We start from the raw sequence: 25,885 nt of genomic DNA, 5'->3' as shown, positions 1-25,885 counted from the left end.
GGAAGCACGTCGAAACGGTAACTCGCGAAACGTGGAATAATATCCAAAAAGGAGACGAGCTGTACTCGTTTGCCGCGCGTTCACCAAGATGGTCGATGTTACTCTGAGAACTGCAGTGCGTTATGCTTTCTCAACACGGCTCGCTCGCGTTTCTTGCGTAAGAGGAACCAATTAGTCGTTAACATTAATTTCTCTTTTATTGCAATGCCTTGTTTTGACAAAAAATGTTTTTCTTCCGTTTAACATCCTAATAATAGAATTTTCTTTTTCGTTACCTTTAGATAGATTTTTTTTACTTACTGATTATCTTCTTAGCCTAGAGGCGTACAGCGTGCAACATATCGCGAAAGAAACTACATTATAATTTTAATTTTAAAAATTAATTAAAAATTAAACAATTCATTGAAATATCATCTAATTTAGATTATTAAAAATTTTTTTTTTTAAATTCAACGAGATATATACCAATAAATTTAATAATACAATTTTATAGCTGTATAGAATTATCTGTTGAATAGAATACTAACTTCTCGGTACTCTGTCTAAAGTTCAGCATGGCGTACTGCAACAAAGAGTGTTTTCCGTCGTTGACGACCGGCCCACTCTCGTAGATGCCATCTTCTTGCAATCTGCCGTTGTCTTCCGGTTGCCGCCATTCCTGATTCGGACTGAGCCGCTGGTTCTGCTGGTTTTTCTGGTGATTCGTCTGGTTCGTTGCCGACACGTGGTTCGGCACACGACCGGCGGGCACGTGGTTTTCATGGTTCGAGATAACGTGATTAGGCTGACCATGGGATTGTACGTGATTCGATGTGCCGTGATTCGCCTGCGACTGGATCGATTTCGTGATCTGTGATACGTGGTTCTCGTGGTGGTTCGGCTTGTGCAGCGGCTTCTGATCAACCTACAATATCGTACGTACCATTTTTTTTCATTATTATTTGATTAATTTTATTTGAATTTTGAGATTTTGCACAGTCATCTTGTACAATTTGATTCATTTTTAACAAATTTATTTTTAAAAAATAAAATTCTTGTAACTTTATTAATATTATTGTACAAGAGGGCAATGAAAATTGAAATTCAATATCTGGAATAATATTCGAATGTTGAGAATTTTCTTTGGAATTATATTTTATCATTTTTAAATAGAGGGAAAATCTTAAATCGTGAAAGTTAGGAATAGTTCGATTACTAATATTAGTTATAAGTTCATTAATAGATTGAGAAAGTTCGTTTTTTTAACCGGATCGTGATATTTAGTATAATACACCAAATTGAACTTTCACATGATTCTCGGGTGGGAAAAACATTAATCTAGAACAGAGGAAATTGTTCCACTTGAATCAAGAAAACGACAATTACACAGTCAGTAAATTTTCATAAGTCACTGGTAAAAGGAACAAATATAATTGACCAAACTAACTACTGCTTTTCACTTCGGTTAATGAGAACTGTTTATATAGAATTGAATAATAATAATTCGTTTGCAAGGTATTGTTTAATCTGACTTATAATAAAAAACTTTATACATTTTTCATTTTTATTTCATTTCATACACAATTTCTATTTTTCAAAAAAAGAAAGACAAACGAATTATTATTGAATTTATCGCGTATAATATACAACATTTCTATATTCTATAGAAAAGTTAGAAAAATCAAATTAGAATTTTGTTAGGAAATTTTCTTTCTAGATAATTATCTAAAAGATATCGAAAGGTTTATTAATATTCGCAACGTTTAATTGACAAAATTATCGAAAAATTCAACGTTCAATAGAGAAAATTATTATTTAAAATTTGTAATACATCAACTTGGTCAAACATTTCGATTTTTTATTGTTTTCACGAACAAGCGTCTTCCGTTTCCCTTATCAAACGATCAAGAAATCACGTTTGGGCGCATAAACCATCAGTGTAAAATCCTCTTATGTGGGCGTCACGTCGCCCTAGTTTCGCGAGTGATTTACACGGCGGTTTTTCGACCTTTCCTATTATTCATTTTCTCTTTCGGATCGCGTTTCCTGCTTTTCACCGGCACACACTCGCGTATATCTCCCGTCCATCGATCGATCTCGCGGATGAGAAAACTGGTTCCCCTGCACTCTAGGGATTCAGGAATGCGAAGAATACATTCGACAATTTTCTTCTCCCATTTATCTTATTCGAAACGAGCGATTCGATAAAACTTGTAAATTAATAATCCGCAAACGACCTACGACCGACTTATTCGGCATCTTTTTACAAATTACATCCGTGTAACTGGTTTCGCGGAAGAAACTAGAAAAATTGGAATTTGCGATAAAGTTATTTGGCCTGTATAAATAATAAAAATGATATTCAAAGATAAGTTGGATTCCTTTTCGCGAAAGAAAATCGATATTTGTAACGTTGTGTTTTCCAAGGTTGGTGGTAGTCGCGAAAGTTTATAGCTACGTATGATTGCCATTATTATTTCCACAGCTGACATATTTTTAGTAAATTGTGATTTCTTTCATCTGGAACTGTAATTTTTCCGCGGTGCCATTGCAGGAATGATATTGCAATAACGTAACTCTCAATTTGCTGTAATTTGCTAGGTAATAAATGGCTATTACTCGAAAATAAAGGAATATGTGTAATTTTTTTTTTTTACGTATTATATAGTAGTAGTTAGTATCAAATATAAATTTAATATAGTTAATAAAAATTGGCAGATATTAGTTAATTTTATATTAAAAAGAGAGAATTTTTTATTATATATTCGTTCATGTATTTTCATTTCGTGAATTCCCTCAAAGAAAGTAAATAATCAAAAACTTTCTACGTTTTAATTTTTAAAGCAAAAGAATTTTATTTTTATAAAATAGAAGTATAAATTATTTTTCATAAATTTAAAATAAAAGTTAAATTTCTAAAATATTAGAATTTTAAAAATAGATTCAATTAGGAGAAATAATAATCTTTTATTTTTTATTTCAAGTTTTACAATTAGGGAATTTTCTTTTTTTTCTATCATCTTAGATATCCTTTTAAATGAATTCATAATAGAACACCCGGTATATCGATAGTTGAAATCCTGCTGACAAAACCTGAATGTACTCTGAGTGAGTGAGATAAGCAGAAGTCGACCCTGACCCACATAATCGTTAATGCATCCAGATACGATTGTAGACACAAGCATGCATAGTTACTCTAATGATATTAATAAGAATAATCATCCACTCGATTCTCTCCGGCCTGTTTATGAAATAAATTGCGCTATACGTTTATCAGATTCTTATAATTTTTCTAAATTGTCTATCCTAGATCAACATTTTCCATAATAAAAAATTATAATTTCCTTATTAAGATAATATATCAATTTTTCCACTTTTATTTCTTTATTGGAATAAAATAGAAAAGTAAATTTTACATTTTTTGCTCGTTATTTAGATCAATGTTTTATTTTTCATAATGGAAACTTCTTCTCAAGATCAATTTCAATTTTTTCACCTCGTTCGAATATAAAAGAAAATTGAGATACAATTTCTAAATTTTCTAAACTTTATCTAAACCAGTACGTTCTTTATTTTTTATCATTTTATAATTTTCATTTCAAATCAACATCAACCTCTTTTCGAATAATAATAATCGAACAAAAGCTTTACTTTTTCCAAATTCCATCAATTTTTCTTTTTTTTTTTTTGATTTTCGAATAAAAATTGAACGTTAGAAGAAAAACGAGAGATACAATATATTTTTCATTTATTAAAATTCTAAATTCAAGATCAATTCCAATTTTTCTACCTCTTTTCAGTGCATTCGAATAAAAAAGCACTGAACATGGAAAGAAAATTAATACGTATAAAATTCCTATCATCGAATGAAACGCTGTATCAAGGCAATCAATTCCTCGTTTAACCTTAATCCCTCGTGGAACCATAGCTTCCAATGGTGGCACCATTAACTCTATTTAAACATTTTAATGGTTCCGCTTATTACATCCGACTCAATCTTCAATTACGGTAAATTTACCACCTGTGCAACATTTTACTAATATCTTAGCACGGTCTCGGTGTAAACAGTACTCGATTATGCGAGCACGCCGCGAATGCAACCGGCTGCATTCCTTTTCGGTACTTTATACCGTCCGGTTAACGGTAAAAGCTTTTTCAATCTCCGAAGATTTCTCGCCTTCGGAATATCTGGGTGGTGGACGTATATAGAAATTGATTTTCACGCGCGAGGCTACGATCGGTATGAAAGTAATGTCGATTTTTGCGATTTTGTTATAATATGTTTTAATATCCAATTTTATAAATATATAAACTTTTCCTATAACGTTATACATTATAAATATAGTATATTATAGTATATTTAAATGCAGAATCGGCATCGTATTTATCGTGAAAATAATTTCGAAATAATTTTGTCAAAAAGTGTCTGCTCCATTCGTGATCGAAATCAAAAATCGACTATAATTATATACTTTTTCATCAATAACGCGATCAAGGAGAATTCTCTTGGTTCGTGTTACCGGTCTAGGAAAAGAAATCTTTATCGTTTGTAAAACACGGGAGTTGACCATGTCTTTGATTTTTCGCGACGAACGTAAATCGTTTTGAAGGAAAACTGCATTCGACGACAATAAAATTGATTGCTTGTATATTAATCGCTTATCGACTCTTGAAAAAAAAAAAATTGAAAAATTATCGTGTTTCGATCGGTCATCAAGGACAAGGAAATTAGTAATTTATTATGGGCGGATAGAACATCAGGATTTGAATATTTTTTTTTATTTTTTGCGTCTCTGGATAATGATCTTTCATCATCAATTATTTTTCTTCGATTATTATGCCTTCTTAATTAAACAACTCCTCGTAAAAATTATATAGATCCTAGATAATATACTGTCTACGGTTCGTTGATAAATATTATGTAATTAAAATACTCTGTTAGTCTTCCTATGTTATATAATTTGATATAACTAGTTATTCAAGTAGTAATTGACTCGAAGCATGTTAACTCGTAACAAAAGAGTCACGAAACAGGCGTTAACACAATAAAATAGAAGCTCGTTAGACGAAATATCCAATTTGCGGCTAATTAATTATTCAATTCTCGCGTTTTGGGTGAATAAAACTCACCGATATGTAAAATAGGCTTTAATTTCAAATTAGAAAAAGAAAAAAAAGAAAATTTCCTCAAAATTTTCAAATAAATTCCTGCAAAATCCACTTTATATTCCTATTATTTATTATCAATTTCATTATTCTGAATATTCGATCAAATTTAAAATCAAAACGTAAAGATCTTTCGATCGTGTATCGAATCTCACCCACAAAAATTCAACGAGATTTACAAAGTTACACTTATTAATCGAGGACAAGAATTTTATCGGGATCGTGACCTGATAGCTCTTGACCTTCTCGTCCAGTTTCTTCAAGGTCTCCTGTATAGTTGTGAGGGTCTTGTCGTTCGACTTCTCCTCCACTTGCGCCTCGTTCTGGGTCCTCAGCTCCTCGAATCTCTTCAAGATCTCTCTTACGCTCAGCTTGCTCCCATCCGCGTTCTCTTCCGTGATCGTCTCCATTTTCGAAACCTTCCTCTCCCCATTCACCCTTCCCACGATTTGATCGCTGTCGTAGAAATCTTGGATCAGCTCGTTCACATCCTCGCCATTTTGACATTGTTTGGCCGAGGATGGCGACTCAGCTCTCGATGTCTTCTCCACATTCTCCACGTTTTTGTTGTTGTTGTTATTATTATTATTATTATTGTTATTATTATTATTAATAATAATCCTCAACGGGCCAGACGGACTCGCGTTCCTCGAGTTTCTCAGAAGGCAACCCTCCTCGAGCCTCAATTGCTCGATCGTCGGTTGCGTTTGACGATCGGAATTGGCCGGGTTGACGATGGAATTGATCGTGGAGGCAATCGGGTTCAGATACGGTTTCTGATCCAACTTGGACACGTCGATCCTCGGTATGTTCTCGTACTCGAATTTCTGTTGGCACATCCTCTCTTTCGAGTCTTTCTTCGTATCCACGATCCTGGAAATTTGCTTCACGTTGTTCTTGTTCACGTCCAATTGGGTGGACGTGTCCGGCGACACCTTCTTCTCTTCCTGTTTCTTCTTCCTCTTGCACTCGTCCTTGGCGAAAAATTTGATGAACCTGTTCCTCTGCCCCTCGCTCCTCGATCCCTTCTCACGGTTCGAAGCCTTTTCCAAGAACGCCCCCGAGTCGTCCGTCTGCCCGTATTCGTCGCTGCTCAAATCAGACTCCGAGGACTTGACCAGCAAACTGTCCGGGGAATTTGTCTTTCGTTCCTCGTCGGAGAAATTCTTTTGATCGAACTTTCCGACCTCTGCCTTTTTCCTCTGAGGCCCTCCTCCAACTTTCGAATCGTGATCCTCGTAATGCTTCCTGTAATCCTCGTCGACGCGAGGGAACAAGGAATATTCGGGCACGGATCTCCTCTCGATCCTCACCTCCCGCCGATAATCCAGATTTCTTCCATTCTCGTTGCTGTCCAATTTCCGTAAAAATTCCGACCTTCTCACGAGTCTTTGAACGTTGTTGAACGGCCTCGGTTCGATTTTTCTCGACTCGTTCTCAGAGATTTCCGACGGATCTACGAACTGGGAGAGGATCTCCGGCCGATGCTTCGGCTTCTTTCGTAGGGTGGTTGGAAGTTCTGCCCAGTTGCTGGACAATCTTTTCGAGAAGATTCCTTCGGTGTCGGATACTTCTCTCTCCATTTTCGCTAGTCGATGCTGAACAGTTCGTCGGGCGATGGGATTGAATACATTTGGACTAGTTTAGACGAGGTATGAGGCGACCATTTTGGTTCAATGCCCGTGAGTTTGTTCAGGGAGATGGTTCCATGAATTTCAGATGTTGATCTGGTTATTAAATATTCAGGTTTCGATCTGATTTTCGTTTAACGCGGGCAGTTCTTGAACGTACCGTGCACATCTTTGTAATTTGTTGTTTATAATAGTAACAAAAAATGTATACTAATTTTTTATATATCCTTTGAATAGATAAAATTTCTTCTTTTTTTTTCTAAGCCTAATATTCTATGAGATATTCAATTTTTGAGAATAAATAATATTGTTTCGTCTCGTTAGGATCTAAATAAATTTAATTCTACGAATACGTTGAAATCATAATCGATAATTGCCGTCTCTTCTATGAAAAGTATTAATTTTTGAATTTTTTTTTTTTTTTTTGTTTAATTTACGCGTCGAGTATCGTTCGAAACCTTTGAAACGAGAAACACAAAGCCTCATGAATTTTCATAAGCGAGTTAATCCTCTTTTGGTCTCGATGTCGCAAAAATAACCGCTGACATAAGTGTCTTTTTTGTCGCGGGTACAGAACGCGACAGAATTTCAAACGGTGCAATCTGAAACATCCGCGAAATACTTTCAAGCTTGGTCTTTGTGTAACACACGCCACCAAGCACGACGAACGCATGGAAATTACATTTCGTAGAATATAATTGACCTTGATTCCTCGAACCGAGCATCTTTTACGGCCGGCGACCGTGAACTTTCTTCGGCCACCAATTGGCAGAAGATATTCGGTGCTAATTAACGAGAGAAAAGGAAATCATGTGAAGCCAGCCAACAATGATCAAAAATCGCGGAGAAACTCAATTGTATTTACACGAAATGATATATTAATAAAGGTTTTTTAACGAGTTTTTCTTTTTGTTACAAAGAAAATGTGAAAATTAATTAAAGATATTGATTTCATATTTCATTATTTTCAATTCTGATCTCCAATTGAATATCGCGTTTTTAGATTTTTTTTAGATCCTTACAAAATTTACACAGGATTGCTATTTTTTCTTCTAATAATTATCTAAAGAAAAATTTGTTTCTGGAATGATTGAATTGACTTTTGAAAACAAATGGAAATCCGAAAAAATATAAATCGTAGTTTGCCTCTACAAATTATAATACAAAAGATTAATTATCATTTAATTAAAGAAAAGAATTCATTAGCTTTCTGAGAGAATATATATATATATATACACATTGAACCAATTTATTCAAATTTCGATGGTATTTTTTTCTCTTCAATTGAAATTATTCATAGAATTTCGAAAAGGAAGAATCGAGTATCGAATAGAAACGAAAATCAAATAAATGCTCTAAATTCTCTAATGCTGTAAAAAGATCTCGAGTATTAACGATCTCGTTTTTGTTTAGAAAAAAAAAAAAGATATTTTATCACGATTTCCATGGATGCGTGTTTCGTTTCTCGATAACGAGCCGATCTGTTCGAAAAAAAAAAAAAAAGAAAGAAAAATTCCGTAGAATCGTCTTCGTTATGGCACGCGAAGTCGAATCTGGATCACGGAAGAAGGACCTTCCTCAGGGACTCGTGAGAAGAGCCGCGAAGAGGCTTGTGTGGGAGCGGTGGAACAATGTACACTTTTCATTGTAATTATTTTGCGTTAACAAACTCACCGTCGGTGAATGAGAAAGGCCTTCTATGCTTTCATGAAAACGGACGGGTTATCGGAATGGAAAAGGGTTGTCTTCGCTTTTAATGAAAACTCGCTTTCCCCATTAGCGTGGAAGAAAGTACATATGATAAGTAAATAAATTGAACCGGGTATTTTTATTTTCTTAATAATTAGAAAATTTTGTAATTTTACTTTTTAATTCATAATAATTGTTTGAGATGTGATTCGTGAAAATGTTAATTTGTTCGGTTTTTATCACGGTTCATGATTTTACAATTTGATGAAATATCGTTGTATTAATTGTTTTTTTGAAAGTGACCGTTCATTTCGCTATATTAGAAATTGAATTACATTTTCAAAAAGAAATAATTCAACAAAAAGTTTCTTAAGTTACGGAAGATTAAACTTAAATTAGGTTGCCTAAACTCGAATTCAATTTGAAGAAGTTGAATTCAATTTCTGTGCCGAACGCTTGGTTTTGAATTTGGTTGGCGAATATTTCAATGAACGTCCTCTTTATTATTCAAGAATTTATGCAATGTCGAGGGAAGGATAGAGATGTATAGAACCCAGATTCAAACAGATAGCTCGAAACTCGATGGTTAGGAAAAAGTAGAAAACGGAATCCAGTCATTCTTAGTCAGTATGTCACTATACTAATGGAATGAACATCTTCTGACCCACATAATATCTCTCGTTTCACATTAATTCCATCGTGAACGTGCATACGAACGAGCATCAATGATGCAAGCAAATCCATCTTTGCTTATTTATTACTCTACAATTATTTCCTTTCCCTCAAATGTTGTTTAAAATTATAATTTTATCAATTTTTTGTCTTCTTTTAAAATATTTTCTGACAAGTATAATTTATTCGTGTCTTATCGAACTTGTTTTTTAAAAAAATTCGAATATTTTTCGTTGGAAATTATGTTCGCGAACGATTCTAATCGATAAAAAATTGTGCTTTCAAGGATGTTAAAATTAAGGAATCTTTTTTCTTTTTTTTCTTTTTCCTTTGGTAACAGTTTTCTGAATATTCGTTCCGCAAAAGAATACAGAACAATCGACGAAGAAACAGCTAATTAGCATTGTGTTGTTCTGCTCTGTTGCATGGCTCTAATTAAATGACAAGCACTGTGCCTTTTACATAGATCACGTTTCAGTTAACAGACGATTTTACAAAAATCATTCTTGCAAAAATCGCTTCTAGAAATTTTCCTTCAGAAAGTTATATTTCCACCTTTTAAAAAATCATTTTCTTCGAGAACAATTCGCTATTTTTATTCTTCTCTCCCTCTCCCTTTCCCAAATTTTTATACAAAATAGAAAGTTGATCAAAATCTAATCTAATCTAATCAAACTTTTTCGACTAAATGTTTCGAATACAAAGTCAAACTTTTCGAAATAGGAGTAATAAAAACATTAATTATCACACAGATATTTCATCCAAATCATCCCAATACCACTCCTTAATCCGAACAAATTTAATAATGACAAGGAAACTATGTGTCATTAAGTTGTATTACTTGGTCGCGGTGTTGAAAATTTATGGCCGTTCAATGACTATTATTTCCACCTCGGCCAAAGATCGATATCTTCGATAGAGGCTGGTTTGGTATGCCGCCAGCAACTACGCAACTATCCAAGGAACGCGTAAACCTGCGTACAGGAGGATCGTTAACGATCTCGGATGAGGCTTGCGTAAGGAAGATCACGATCGCACGCCTATTTTTTCCTTTCTTGCGGTCGCTTCTTTATCGGTGGAGCACCGATGGAAAATAGACGATGCTTTGCAATCCCTTTGCAATTTCGCATATGTATGACGTTTTATCCTTGAACGTTAATAACGTTTCTTGATGATGAATTTCGAAACGTCTGTTTACGAACGGAATTATTATCGATTCATAGACGTCTCGTCTTTTTCGAACAAGTTGATAATGTGATAGTGTGATAAATTATTATTGTCACGTTTGGAAAAAAAAATGCTTGGCAAACAAAGATGGTGCATGTGAAATTTTTAATTTTTAAATTTGTATATTATTAAATTGTTGTTAATTATATCAATTTTATGATATAATTATTATTTAGATTGTGTATCTAAATGAGACAAAATTTCCTATGAATTTGGCAACAACGAATTTCAATTTGACAAAAATATTAAAGCGTTGTCTTTTCTTTTTTTTTTATTTATGCCATATGATATAAAGTTACGTTATATTTTACAGTAATAGTATAATGTTACTTTATATAACATGGAACGTTATATAAAGCTACTTCATGAATATTAAATTCTATCGAACAATATAAATTTTATATATATCGGATAAATAAAGAAAATTTTATTTCGATTGAATGAAATTTCACATGCACCGATATCACATGGAATTCTATTCATTTTTTTCAAAGATATCGTAATTAATTAAGAATATCTCTCGGTGGTATTCAGGTCCAAAAATTATCGTGCATAATAATTAGCAACATTTCCTCGATTTCTTCGTGGAACAAGATCTACTTTCCAGAAAGAGATTTGCGGATCGATTAAAGCGAACTTTCGATTCCTTAATGAGTCGAGTATGACATACAGCGGGTAATGAAGTTTAGCAAAGTGTCTTTGTTTTTTCAAATGCGCACACGCACATCATTTCTTTTTTTTTTCTTTTCTTAAATCTTCCCTCTTTTTGCTCAACTGTCATTAGAACAGTTTCTCGCGGCGAAATTCCACTTCTTAATCTGATGAAAATTACAGGCTGTTGTAGAGGTAATGGTAAAACAGAGATTACAAATTTAAAATAAAATACGAAAGATTTACTTGATCGAGAAACTAGTAAATAAAATTTTTTAAACAGTGTAAAAGCTATAAGCGTAAAAGTTAGAAATCTTTTTTTCGAGTGTAGAATTCAAATAAAGTATTCAAGTATTTCTTTTAAAATTTTGATTTTTGAAATTCAGCTCGTCCATCGATACGAGTCGATCAACATAGCAAATAACAAATATCCTTTTTAGTTTACGAGAGATTTTTAATATAATTTCAATATTTGAAAGTTTCGCTCGGACAACAGATGGTCGAGTAAACGAGACAGATGGCAAGGTTTTTCGAAGATTGAATATGTTTACTCAAAGAAGAAATATCCTATTCACACAATATTATCCTAATTACCAATCCCTGCATCAGACAAATATATTAACACCTTGGCTACACACGATCACTGCATAATTACAATATTAATTTTGCCTATCCACCTTGCTATTAGCCAATCGATCCATTCGATTCTAATAAATTAAACGTTTCTGAATCAGATAATAAAGTCGAACATCGGATATTCCTTCACATTTCAAATCGTTCATCGATCTCGACCTCGCCCAGCCCCACGATCATTATGGCTGTCGCGTCATCCCTTGCTTCGCCTCTCGTAGAATGCAGTAGAATGCTCGCGCGGAGTCGTAATGAATATTTAAAAAAAAGAAAAAAAAAACGCAGGGCTCGCCTCATCCATGTTGGCGCGTAATTATCGAAGGCGTGCGCATTCTGCGGTGAATAAACGATCGGGAAATAATTTCTTAACGGGCGTTGAAAGGCGTGCTTCGGCGAATGCGAGGTAAACAAGAGTTAATCGTAAGTTGAGACCCGCGACACGAATACCGAGATTTCGCCATGACACTGGACGAAATCGTTTTGTTGCGACACGAGATCGAGATCGTTTTAACACGCTACTCGAGCTTATGACGATGTATATCGTTTAAATGTGGGGACTAGCCTTTGTTATCCAAGCTTTCCAAGAATTCTTTGGATGGATGATTAATGAAATTTAATTATATCGTTTCTCGAGTGACAATAATTGGTTAACATTTAGAAAGTTTTTCTTTAAATTTGATAATTTCTTGAATTATTATTATTATTATTATCGTCGCATCCTTCTTTCCATTTTCCATTTTCCTAAATGAAAATTCCAAATTATTTGCTAAAAATTCGCTTTATTGTATATTGGGTTGAATTCAATTTAATTCTACCAACATTTTCCAACAATTTTCTAAACAATTTTCTAATCAACGCGCGTCTATTTGTTAAAAATATTAATGGTTCCGTGATTAATCGAACATGTTATACGCGGTGTTTTGAAACGTATTTTTTTTCTTTTTTTTTTTTTTTATTCGAGTCATGCACTATTAATTACAAGACCGTTTGCTGATTTCACGCTACCGTACAGTTATACTGTTATACGATTGCGCGTACGGGGTCTTGCTTTTGAGGATGATACACGGGTATCGCGATAATTATCTGGAATGGAATAGCGAGCATCAAAAAGGAACTTTTGAACGAGTAACAATAGGTTTGTCACTTGGCAACCGAATATAATGAATAAAATGCGAAGTGTCTCGTTGCAAGGTGATACGAGTTCTTAGACACTGCGAATGCAAATTTTCATTGAAATGAATTTTTATATTCTTCATTAGATGTCTAAAAAAAGAAAGTAGGACAATACTTTAGAATTAGAATTTTTTATTTTTATTCTGTACATTCAAATTCTCTTCGTTTTTATTGAAGTACTTATTATACATTCCTGTATATGTTTTTCAATATTATTATAAGTAATAATCAATTAATTTTTTTCATAGAAAGTGACATTAAATAAGTGAAAATTATTTTGAAAAAATAGGATATTAGAAGTTTTACGAGGTGTACAAAATTTTATAAATACAATAATGAAAAATACAATAAAAAAGGATCTTTTTCCAAATTTTCCAAGTTCCTTTTCTTCGATATTTCCAACATAATATTATATTATGTAATCAAAAAAAAGAAAAACTATAAAATCATGCACTTTACAATCGACATTGAAAAAAAAAAAGTCATTTTTATGAATTCTAATTTCACTCAATATTTATAAAAATGACGTAACAGTAATGTTCACGAGCGGTCAATATTAAACTATCTTTTTTCTTGACTTTGCAAATCCTTGACGCAACAACGTTAACGTATGCAAAAAAAAAAAAAAAGAAGAAGAAAAAGAAAAACAGAAACGGAAGACGAGTCGCGCGTTACGTAAAACACAAGAAGTTCGAATGATGGATGCAAATAAAACTGCGCAAATGGAAAAAAGAAGGGAAAAAAGTAACGATGCGCGCATTAACATCGTGCACTTAGTAGACTTTAAACACTTAGGACAAGAAATTGTTGCTAATGTTTGATCGACAGTCTGGAATTCCTTCCCCATTTTTTTTTTCTTCACACTTTTAGATCGATAGAATTCCCTCCGTTAGTTACGCAACACGTTTCCTCGATACTTTTTCCATCTAGAAATCCGATATCGAACCATTCAAACCACGAACGAATTCATTTCCTCGAAGTCGATGTTATCGTTTCGCGATGCAATTCGCTCGAAAACGAACCAGTACTTTGAGATAAGAGTTTTATTAAACGCGACAAATGATAGGGAAGAACGATAAGTATTGCAATTATACGGGGAGAGAAAGACAGAGAGACAGAGAGAGCAGCAACTGACGTCTTTGAAGACGACCGAGTGCATCGTCTCGAGTCTGCACATTAAACTAACCACAAAATATCGTCCAATTAGTTTTATAATTCCTTGCTATCTCGTCGACAATTAAACACGATGATCCCTTCGTCTTTTTCTTCCATTATCTGTTAAAAGTTAAGATTTCAATGTATCAGATTTATATTATACAATTTTCTAAAATTCGACATTTACTTCAGTTTTGAAGTAGTTTTTAATCGTTTGATCAAAAATATGCATCGTGTGTTACGCACTTTTCTCAATTATTTCCCAAAATTTCTATGATTCCTACAATATTTGACGAAATTTACAGTCTGATTGAAACAAATGAACGTTCGAAAATTCATTTCATTTCCATTAAAAAAATTTCTATCAAATCAACACGTATAAAACCGTCAACCAACAGCATTTCAATTAGAATCGCGTCTCAATCATTCTCCAAAATTTCCAATTATATTATCTCCCATTTACTATCTCAATTCCACCAACAAATCCATATTAACCCCAACAAACATCTTCTAAAACTTGCTCTTCCAACTCCGCGATTCTCTTTCAACGATCCAACATTGATTTTGATCCCTAAAGTGCACGGTACGTTCAAGTAAATGCACGAAATATCGATCGTATCGAGAACAAACCGTACGAGGTGTTCACATGTCACTTGATCCTGTGTATCTTGTCACTGGCACTCACACGGCGGGGGGTGTCGAGGTGTAAACGGATAAAGAGCGGATCGCGAAGTTTCGAACGGGTGTGCAAGGAGTTTGGTGCACCGCGCGACGACAGTCGATGAACTGAGGAACAGCGCGGCTTCCGATAGACAGCGCTGTTCGACTGCGCTCTGGCCGGCCGGTGTACGCTCGAAACACCGATATCTGGGTCGAGCCTTTCCACCACGGTGTGCGTATAGCCGCGTGCTATGTTCCGTGTGAGGCGATGGGCATTCGATTCACCGGTTTCATTTGCGTTTCCAAGTGAATCGGCTCGAAGGGAGAGGGAGACGAGTCGCGAAAGATTCGCGGAAGTGGATCGTTAAACGTGTTTGTCAAACTCTTGTTTTCGTGGCTAATTTTTGTAAATGGAGATTATCGTATATTAGATTATCGTTCGTGTGACAAAGCGTTCATTCGTATTACTGAATGATATGTAAAGAGTCTTAAGGATCTGGTTAATCCGGTTAATTGATCAGATGGTGGTGAATATCGTGTTGAAATTGATGTACGTATACAACGATTAAATGAAGCGTTTAGGATTCTTCGAGGGTTATCAAAAAGTCGTTCAATAAGGATTGAGATGCACATGGATCTCGTATACGTCCAAGTATCTTATTCCTATCAATGATCCCATGCATCGAGAGGATTATAATGCCGACGACCTGTTCCGTGTCCACCTTTTCTCGTATCCTCTCTTTCTCTTTCTCCTTCTGATCGTTTCCTTCTTTCTTTTTATTTTTCAATACGTATCGATAGGTATGCGCATAATGAATGTACACTAGAAACGTTTTCTTCGGATTTCCTCGGAAGAACGTGCAGATAACTAAATATATGTGGGCTTATATAAATAGGGACATCGTGGTGCCCCGTTTAGATCGGTTATTACCGGTAATTTCGTAATAGCAATTATTACCGTTAGAAGCGGTTAGGAAATTCTCGTCACGAATGAGTTAAATGATCGCCAGAAGGATATTTTACGATATTTGAAACGATTTTTAAATAACGAGATGTCGAGAATTTTATTAATCCTCTCGAATATGCAATTTCGAAAGATTTATAATATCTAAATATACGTACACTTTAGAATGATTGACGAGGCTTTCTTTATCTTTTCCTGTATCTCAAAATTGCTTTTGAACGGATATTTTTTTTGTTTTAGAAAAATTATTATTCCTTTTCAAAATAAGAATCCAATCCTAATTGGAATATAGAGATTTGTGTCGGAATGAGTGGTATTTTCGTGATAAAAAATTTCGGCACGTGCAATACATTCCTTTATTTATATCCGGAATCGTAATTGACTGCTATAAAGCTCACGATTACATAAATTCATAATCTCCCGCTTGTTTAATTCTCTCTCGATCAATTGGTATGACAGAAACGGTGTTTGATGTACAGTTCTCTGTTCACGAATGCATCGTGCGTACGCGCGAACTGGTAAAGTGTTTAGCAGTCAGCGGAAGAACAGAAAGCTTAAATGCCAATTAACATAGGTCAGTGACGTTTATGACATAACAACGAGACTTTCTTTCGATATGTCGCATAAAGGAACTCGTTTCCTTAACACCTCTACGTGGCAATCTCTTGGATAATAAATTGCATCCACATTCTGAATTATCCCGCAAGGTGGACCGACGGGTTTCAGGACTATGCGTGCCTCGTGTAGTCTTGAGCCCGCTTTCGTGAGTCCATTGGGTGGTGGCGTACCCACGGACCTGAGCCAAATGAATCTATCTTAAATGCTCCTCTTTTTAATCTTATATCCGTATTCGAAATTTTTGTTCGATTTTTCGATTTCAATAATCATCTAGTAATGAAATTTTAGGATTTAAATCAATTGCAATCCGTATAATCCTTGAGCCAAACAGGAATCTATCTCAAGTGAGCTGTTTTTCTTTAATCTTCGATCCTTATGTCTGTATTCAAAATTTCTGTTCGATTTTTCGATTCCAATAATCATCTAGTAATGAAATTTTGGGATTTGAATCAATTGCAAATGTGTTAAATAACGATGGTCCAATTGGATTTCTATTATTTATTATTATTATTAAGTTAAAAGGTATTTTTGATGTTATATATTGATATAAGGATCGATTTAGGGCAAATGTTGATAGGTAGTTGGTTATTACGGATGAGTTAGGGATTGTAATTATAAAATGTTGGTGTATTGATTATTGAAAATAAGAAGAAACGTCTTCTGAATGAAGAAGAGTTTCTTTCTTTAACGCAATGATATTCTATTTCCATTGAATGTCAATGAGAAATTTCTGTATCTTCATTTATCACGTTTTTTTCACCCAAATTTCGTAACTAGTGAAATTTTCTGATCGTCCTGTTTTATTAAACACCATCGATCGTTTCGAAACAAACAATTGCAGAGATCGATATTCGTTGCATTCTTCCTCTAACTTTATCTGTTGAAAAGAAAATATCACTTTTCATTCGTTTCAAATAATTCTAATTTCCGAATGAACCATTTATCAATAATCTTGGTGTCATCGAATTAAAGAAAACGTGTAATTTTCATTTTAAAAGGGTAGTTATTCGCGTATAAATATATTAAAATTTACGTTTGGATAGAAGACGAAGGTTGCCATAAGTTTTCAATGGAGACAGCGACTTAATGACTCCTGCTGGTGGTAATAAGCGAGCGTTGAGAGGAGAGGAGAAACCTTGAAAGGGAAACAGGAAATAAATTAATCTAGTCAAAAGAAAATTAATCGTTTCGATGTTTCCTTTTTTCCTTCTTTTCTTAATATCTTGATCAAGGATTATTATAACAAGATTCTACGTGTATATTTAATTGATTATAATTGAACACGTTGATTCTGTTGAAATAATTTATAACACTTCTTTTCATGCTACTTGTTTGAGAATAACGAACAAATATGCATGAAAAATATCGCGAATAAAATAGAAATTAAAAATTGCGGAATGGAAAAATTGCGGAAGTAATAGTTATTAACTAACTATTGTAATTTCTTCACTTGATGAATATACATATATATATATATATGTACGTGGTAATATTTGGTGGAAATAAAAATTCTTACTCGTGAAAGCGAGGTTGACTATATTTCGATGTTGAAATCGATTATCTAACTGTGATTTAATTATTCTTTAAAAAAAAAAAATAGTCAATCGATAATAATAATACTTGCTCTTTTTTTTTTTCTTTTGAAACGTGTAAGCAGAAAAATTCTGCTTGCTATGAAGAGACTTTCGTAACAATACAAAATTCGTTGAGAGCATAAAAAGGAGGAGAGTTTAATTTAAATTCTTGATCAGAAATGCTCATGAAAAGAAGCCACATAAAAGGTATATATATATATATATATACGTGATTCATGCGTATTCTTGTAACAGCAGGCGCACCTGTCGTTTAACGGAAACGAACGATTACACTTGGAGCCTTTTTTCAGGGTTCCATAATACGTCGAAGAGCATCCTCACCGCTAAGTTACCCAAAAGTCAGGCCTTCTGAGCGAATTTTATTCCTTTATTTTGTCTTTCTATTTGTTGTTTGAAAAAGGATCTTCTCGAATGTATATTTTATTTCCATTGTTGGTCTTTTATTGTTAGAAGTACATTTCAAAAATTTTTCGATTTAATATTATTCTTATTTTTTGAAGAATTGAATCGAGAGTTATCTTTTTCTTTTTTTTTTTTTGCCATACTTTTGAATTATTAAGAAATTTCATTCAAGGTCGTTATTGAAGTATTTTAAATAATTGCACGCGAAGTTTAATCCGATTTCTCGTTGATTGTTACACGAAAATATAAGATGAGCGATGAATTTTCATCCTCTTCCGCCGGAAGAATCAAAGATCCTTCCATGTTCCTACTGTGAACACAAGTTCCCACGTTTCGACGTGCGCGACCTTACAACCTCCATCTTTCTTTTCTTATTCTACGCTATGAAATCATTGATGATTAAGCAACCACGATAAGACACAGGATTTATCCATTGTATCGTCTTCTACATAATATATGGCAAAAGATAAATGCAATTAGCTTATTTATTATAATAACTTGCTAATAGGGCTTGAAGGATCTTCACGATGACGGTGCAATTAAGAAATATTAATAAACAAATCAAACTTAACAATCGTAAATATTTTCCATTCGTCTCGAGATTGAATACTCGAATTATCTTCATTTTTCTCTCATTTGAAATAATATAAATTTAATCTAAATCGAGGCAATTAATTTTTCATCTCTTTGAGAAAAGAAATAATATCAACTGTTCCTCGCGATGTCCATCCTCGAAGGTAATTTAATTTGCCGGAACGAAATAAAGGTCCTTTTACCTGTTCATAAATTGTGAAATTATATATCTTAAAAAAAATTTCTCGTGGCTTCTTTCATCCTTCGATGAGACAGCGTTTTCACAGGTTTCCATTTTAAGGAAACTCGATCCGATTTCCGTTCGACTCATCGTGAAATGGTTTTTTTTTGAACGCTTTCTCGCTCGCTATTCCTTCCTGTTCACAATTTTCTAACGAGTGTGACATTCTTCTTCAACTTTTTCTCTTTCTTTTTTTCCTTCTTCTTCTTCTTCTTCTTCTTCTTTTTTTTACTTATAAAATCCAGCGCGAAATCAAGGCGAAATCTGTTTCTCTGAATGCGATCGACGCTTTAAAAGGCGTTCGCCATGACAGGAAAGACTGGTCTCAGAAAACTCTCCCCTGTTTCGTGATCACAGGAGACACATTTTCCATTTCTATCGTCCGATCTGTCGCAATTCAACTTCCCTAAAACGTTTCACGCACGACTTGTATGAAAACGAAAAGGTGGACATCGAACACTTGCGACATTTTTCTTTTCTTTTTTTCTTTTTTTTTTTCTTATAATCAAGATTGACATAGAACGTGAAATTGTTTACTGAATATTTTATGAGAAAGAAAAAATACTTATATCTTCTTTTTCTTATTAAACATTAACGAAAAATATGGAAAATATTTTTCGTGATATTTCAACAAATAATTGAAAGATGAAGGGTTTGGTGAAAGATTTGGGGGGAGGGAGAGGGAAGGAAAGATGAACTAGATAGACAATTTTACAATCTCTCTTATAAGTGTTAGCAGCTGACATTTGTTCTGACAAAGAAACGTTAGTCGATGCTTCGACTAATGCTTCTACTTCCGTCAAACTTTCATTCGCTCGGTGAACAGATGTTCCTCGGCATAAACAGGAAATTTCACCTAAAATAGTTCCTTATTAACTCTTGTTAACAATGTTTCTTACGATATAAAATCCCGATATAATAACCATAAAAATCAGTTTGGCAAAATTCTATGAAAAATATATCACAGAATTTTCCAACGTTTCCAAATTATAACAGAACGATTAATCATCCCTCAAATTCGAGAAAACACCTCTGATCACTTTTCTTCTCCGTCGAATCTTCGAGAGATGCAACATTCAAAAAGATCGGAACTTAACTTTTCACCGATTGATCCCCAAATTTAAAACACCTACTCTTCGAATTATTTTGAACCTCGAATAGGAATGCAAGAGGTGACAGGTGAAGGTTCAGGATGGTTTGAAGATGGGGAAGGACGGGTGGAGGGAATTTAGGCCAGGCACACCGTGCGCCTGAGGGAGATAACGATCGTAGCCAGGGCCAATTAGCAATTCAAACGGCTTCCGGCCTACGGCGCTGTGCGCGAGAAAGAAGGTGTTGCCTCCTCCTGCGGTAAACACGAGTTGCTTGAACCCTGGAATCGGTTGAAAGAAGCCTAAGCAAGCAACGCGCTTTAAACGTTACGCGGGCTCCCTCTGAGGAATATATATATATATATTTTTATATCTTTAGTTGCCGCGCGCATCCGAACAGTCTCGAGAAAAAGGAACGAAAACCCGACACAAAAGTCTGAAAAGTTTCTCAACGCGGGTCTAATTGACGATATATATCAAACTGACTGAACGATTTCGATACGCAGCTCTGAACATTTCGCGCAGGGAATGGCAGGCATGGGATTCGAATGGCTTTCGACACGGTTCCAACTTAGTTTCTATTCTATTCGTTGTTTGCTAATCAGGAGAGATTCGCGGGCAAGAATGCCTCTCGTCTTGCGATCTTCTATACAGGATCATTCTTCTTGGTAATTGATAGATGATGCGTTTCAACTTCGTTCATAAATAAGTAAATTGTTTTTCTTAACCAGCTTCTCCCAATGATACAATGGATACAACGAATACCAGATAGAAATAATATAAACAATATGAATAGCTTCTTTTAGGATAATATCAGCGGTATATAGGAAAAGTCTTTTCTTCTCGATAATTCTATTAATTGCTAATTGTAATTGTGAAAATTGTTCCTCGCCCTTTTATATGCAGGGATTAAAACAGTATCGAAATGTGGGAAAAAATTTTTTTTTCACGTTTTACAAGTAGTTTTTTAATGTAAATCAGAAGAACTGTCCCTACTCTCGTCACTGTGTACGAACATATACACAGGAATACATATAAATAGGTATATAAATCAATTTTCCACTGGACCAAATTATCATAAGCCACATATGCTTTAAGCAGTTAAAGTGACTATAATTTACGCTACGCTTTGTCCCGCGTGTAACAAAGAACAATATCCTGGGAAGTTAAAGATGCATAAAAAAAAAAGGAAAAAAGTAATTTAACGATTGCAATAAAAATTTTAACACTGCTTATATGCTGATCCACGATTTCGTTATTTAAGATGCGATTCATAGTCGCGTTATATAGCGAATCGCATCTTAAAATTCCGCATTACGTTCGAGGACAAGGAAAAAAAATCGTCGACGTCGGAGGAAATGTCAATTTGTTTTGCTCCTATGGTCTCTCTCTTTCTCTCTCTCCATCTCTTCCTCCCGAAGCGGCCACGTAATAAGAAGAGCCCCTCGCCAATTGTAAACACCTCGATTCCCCACGCACAGGTGCATCGGTGCAACCGTGTGTGCATACGTTACGAGAAATCCGATCTCTCTGTTTGTAGGTTTCTCCATCCCATAAAAAATCATACTGTCATACCCACCGGTGTAATTACCACGACGAGGAAAAGGCGCGATCGAACCGGTTGGGGTCAACCGATTCGCCTTCCTCCATTTTGAGAAGGAAGCGCTTCCTTTATTCGGATCTCCGTTCCACGTGTACACGCTGGCTCGCGAAAATATATTCCAGTATCTTTTTATACTTCGATGAAATCGCATACGAATCTTTTTTTTTTTTCTCAGTGAAAAGTATGCAAAATATGATGGAATTTTTTCTTTGTTATTATTTGTTCGATATTGTCATTTCAAGAAGATTTAGTTTCATTAAAAAATCAACATTTTTCAATCTTTATTAATATTATTAATTGGTGAAATTTTGATTATTAATTTTAATTTTAATTTTTAATACGTGTATTGGTAATACGAGATCGGTGTAATTAAGTTGATTAAAGTTGGTCGGATCGTACGATGAGAATAGAAGTATAATTGACCGTTATTAAGAGATTCTTGGAACAGGGATCCAAGAAGAATTGCGCATCGGCTTGGAAGACGCCGACTTCTTCCGGCCAGCTAGACCATTGTACGCAACGTCGCGGTTCGTGCACGGTGTCGTCACTTGGCTCGTGACAAAAGAGGCAAACAACAATTTGTTACCGGTTTTGCACCTTTCCAATGTTTCTTTTTTTCTTTTTTTCTTTTTCTTTTTTTTTTTTTCCCTCTCAACCGCGAACACCGTGCGTCTAGCATAGAAGACTTTCACTGCGATCTTATGTCCATCGTTCCGCTCGTTTCGCAATTTGGAAACTTGTGCTTCGCGAAAATTGATAAAATTCCGCTTTAGGAAGTCGATGGATTTCTCTTACACGCGAGAAATCGAAATTCTTTGAGTTCTAATTCGATTCCACGAGTATTTTACGAAACGATATCGTTTCAAAGTTATTTTGGAAAAATAGTACTATGAATGGGATATTTTAGAGCCAGGATTTTCTATTATTCACGATTCAATAGATATATGGTAATTAATTTACCATAGTTATCGTGTTCTTGCGTAAATTTTACGCGTATTATTATAACTTCATTGTTATAACTTTTGCAAATTCATGTTAGAATTATAGAATTTCTTTTCTGATCACAATTACTGTGGTCTGTGCCTAGTAAAATGATGCTTCTGTATCAAGGAAATCTGATTAATGGAGAAATTTAAGATCTGATTTCGCCTTAAATTATACAGCTGTAAATCTTTCCATTGAATTGTAAATTCCCTTTAATATATCTTGGATCATTCATCACTGGAAGAAAGTCTTCGCTCAATTTTCTGCCGTCTTCCAATGCGAAATATTCTCGAACACCGATGTTTTATAACATACTTACACGCCATCTATTAAATCAAGGACGACACCATAATTGACGAACGATCTATCATTCGCGATCCACGTGTGCAATTCATTTTCAATAAGTTTAGAAATCTTGTGATATATTGTTGATACGAATTACGCTCCTTTATAATCCTCTATAATATTCTTCTTTTAATGATTTAGACATCCATCGATGAATTTTCTATTCAATTCTTCTATCGAGAATTCATTTTGATTAGAAGAAATTTCATTGAAATTTTTATGATTCTTCTTCATCATTTTTTATTAAATATCGTGTTAAATAGAGAAAATTCACTCGATGATTTGGATGAGGTGAAAATAAAGGAAAATAAAATGACGAGAAAATAGTTGAAAATTTTCTTTTTTTTGGAAATGAAACGACAAATATACCAAATCATGTATATTATAGAGATGTAGACGATCTGCCTCTTCACGATTTATTTATTTTCATTTACGTTCAAGAGTAACGACGGGATCAGAATTAATTTATCATTTCCAAGTGCATTTCCATACTACGTTGCAACTATAGCGCACATAAACAAACAAACAACCAAAAAGACATCGGAGAAAAGAATTACAGCAACGATTAATCTTCCTACTAATAATCCTCGATGAAATTCATTTTATACATCTAATATCATCGCGTTTAATTATTATCATCGAGGAAAATCCATTCAAAATTCATTCATCAATTACCAGTAAACTAAACCAGGTCTAATAAAATTCCTATCTCGTTCATTTACAAGTTCATAATTCATTTCCACACATTTCGTTCTCCAAAAAGGCAACAGCCTGTAAACTTGAATCCGCTCTTCTTGTTCAACGTTCTTTGAAAATCGAACTACGCGAAACAAAGATCCCAGTTGAATAAAGAGAATACACCGAGCAAAGAATTCTCGGTGCGTGTACATCCATTTTTCACGGATGAACAGAAAACGGAACTGAATGGCTGAATCCACTTAATTCTTTGCTCTTGAAATAGTCGCGCGCAAGCGTGGAAAGGCGATCGGCCAGCATCAATTAGCGGCGACGATCGGGTTGGAAATTCTAACGGCACGAATACTGCGTAATGTAAGGAGGCAACCTCGGCCAACGCCTAGTGTAAATCGCGTTTCCACTGAGTGGTCATATATGCTGGCCAATGCCTCCTTTCTTGCACGATGGAGAAGGTATATGGCCACCTATCATCGGTGTAGACGGTTTTCGATCGTCTTCGATGAAGGACGAGTCTCGATCTAAATATAGATCGAAAGAAACTTTAGAACGGCGAGACGAAGTTTTACAATTGTTTTTTTGTAATTTTTCCGTGGATTCTTCTCTTAGAAGATATTTGGTCAATTTGAACGAAGAACGAGAATAAAAATTATTGGAAGAAAGTTTTTGATCTCATTCTGGTAATTGCTTTTTTTTTTCTGCGAATTTCTTTTGAACTCGTTGAAATTTTGCGGAGGAAAAGTAACTTTTTCTTATGGAAATGAAGCGAGGATTGGAAGATGATCTGTATCATGTGAAAATAGAAAGTGTAAATTGAAGATAAAGATATCCACGTTTTATTCTCCTTTAATTAATCCTTTCAGCGTTCAATTATACTTTTATCGTAATTTTTTATCTGAATACTTGAAATACCAAGTTTCCAAAGCAAATCAACGAGTCATAAAGAACGAAGAAGAATTCATTTCTGAATCTTCTTTGTATCTTCTTTGAAGTTTTGTTTCTTCCGCGTATTTAAAATAAATATATTACGCAATTTTTAAATTCCAGCGATAAGGATGATAATAGAAAATGATAAAATTATCCTGTTTGGATCTAAAGATTAAAAGAGAAATCATATAATACGTTTATCTTTTGTTTTGGTGCACCAGTTATCGAAGCCTTGTTACGCCACTGAACGTGGAGGTAAAGCAATAGGACTGATCGATTGACTGGTCCCACGTTCTCGGTGAACGTAATAAAATTCAATGTAGAGGTTGAAATGTCACACGAATATCGCAATGTTAATGCCAGTCCACTTCTTTTTTTTTTTTAAAGGAACAAAAACATCGAACAGTTCCTTCTTCTGGAAACGTGTTGTTATATTATCAGAATATAAATTATGAATTATAGTACGAAAGTACGAAAAAAATTTGAAGATGATGTAAGAATGCTTAAAAAAAGCATAGAAAAAATTTGTTTTCTCGCAGATTTAATAGATATTATAGTTTTTTTTTTTATGATAATCAATTCTGACAAGATTATACACTATATTGTTATATATATTTCGAAATTATCAATGTTCTTATCGTGAATTATTTCCTTATAACATTGATAATTTTTTTTCTTATAAACAATATTACTACGTAATATTTAAACCAGAAATTTAATATTACGCAGTATTTGAATCATCAATCATTTTTTAGTAAAGTAAAATTCATAAAACATATGAATCATGAAACGTACAAGGTCGTTTCTTCCTCTTATTAAGCCTTAAATTAAATCTTAAGATTAAATTATAATTGATTGGAATAATTAAAAAAAGAAAATCAACAGATAAATTAACTTCTAAAAATTAAATAGAAAAATATTTTACGTTTGAAATCTGAATTATGATTAATGATTCAAATCTCTCATAAGCTCTGAGTTCAAAGATACACACGTAGGAAAATTATCAATTAGGATATGTTGATTGATTAATAACGTTAGAAAAGGAATAGGATTGATACATTTTGCAATGTACAAACGAATAATCCTTTTATATCCTGCTCTTTTGATTTCATTTTGCACAACTCGTGAACGTAGATTCATTCTTCTATTAAGACCGCTCGAGTCTGCCATTCCACTGTTTCTTTTGAAACACGTGTATGTGAATCTGAGGAATGCT

General features: G+C 34.1%; 3 protein-coding genes across 8 annotated transcripts in view; 1 reads left to right on the top strand and 2 right to left on the bottom strand.

Annotated features, from left to right (window-relative positions):
* Positions 1-25,885, bottom strand: part of LOC108003125 (unconventional myosin-XV) — a 69,916-nt gene that overhangs the window by 6,278 nt on the left and 37,753 nt on the right. For all 4 annotated transcript variants that reach the window (XM_017065227.3, XM_062084206.1, XM_028669365.2 and 1 more), the window contains one exon: positions 528-904. In XM_017065227.3, the coding sequence (XP_016920716.2) occupies positions 528-904 (377 nt within the window). The remainder of the gene's footprint in view (positions 1-527; positions 905-25,885) is intronic.
* LOC108003135 (uncharacterized) overlaps positions 773-25,885 on the top strand; it is a 188,929-nt gene continuing 163,816 nt past the window's right edge. For both annotated transcript variants that reach the window (XM_062084221.1, XM_062084218.1), the window contains exon 1: positions 773-914. The gene's annotated coding sequence lies outside the window, so the exon portion shown is untranslated. The remainder of the gene's footprint in view (positions 915-25,885) is intronic.
* LOC108001045 (myb-like protein W) lies at positions 4,743-14,910 on the bottom strand. 2 transcript variants are annotated; one of them, XM_062084214.1, is made up of 2 exons: positions 14,604-14,910; positions 4,743-6,872 (listed from the first exon to the last, which is right to left on the bottom strand). In XM_062084214.1, the coding sequence occupies exon 2, from the start codon at positions 6,726-6,728 to the stop codon at positions 5,232-5,234; it is 1,497 nt and encodes a 498-aa protein (XP_061940198.1). In that variant the 5' UTR covers positions 6,729-6,872; positions 14,604-14,910; the 3' UTR covers positions 4,743-5,231. The 2 variants fall into 2 exon arrangements, with proteins under 2 accessions (XP_061940198.1, XP_061940199.1); XM_062084215.1 differs by having other exon boundaries at positions 14,609-14,910.

Source organism: Apis cerana, linkage group LG14 (genome assembly GCF_029169275.1).
Source record: "Apis cerana isolate GH-2021 linkage group LG14, AcerK_1.0, whole genome shotgun sequence".
NCBI lineage: Eukaryota > Metazoa > Arthropoda > Insecta > Hymenoptera > Apidae > Apis > Apis cerana.
Note: the sequence above shows the minus strand (reverse complement) of the source record. Positions and strands in the feature narration are given on the sequence as shown.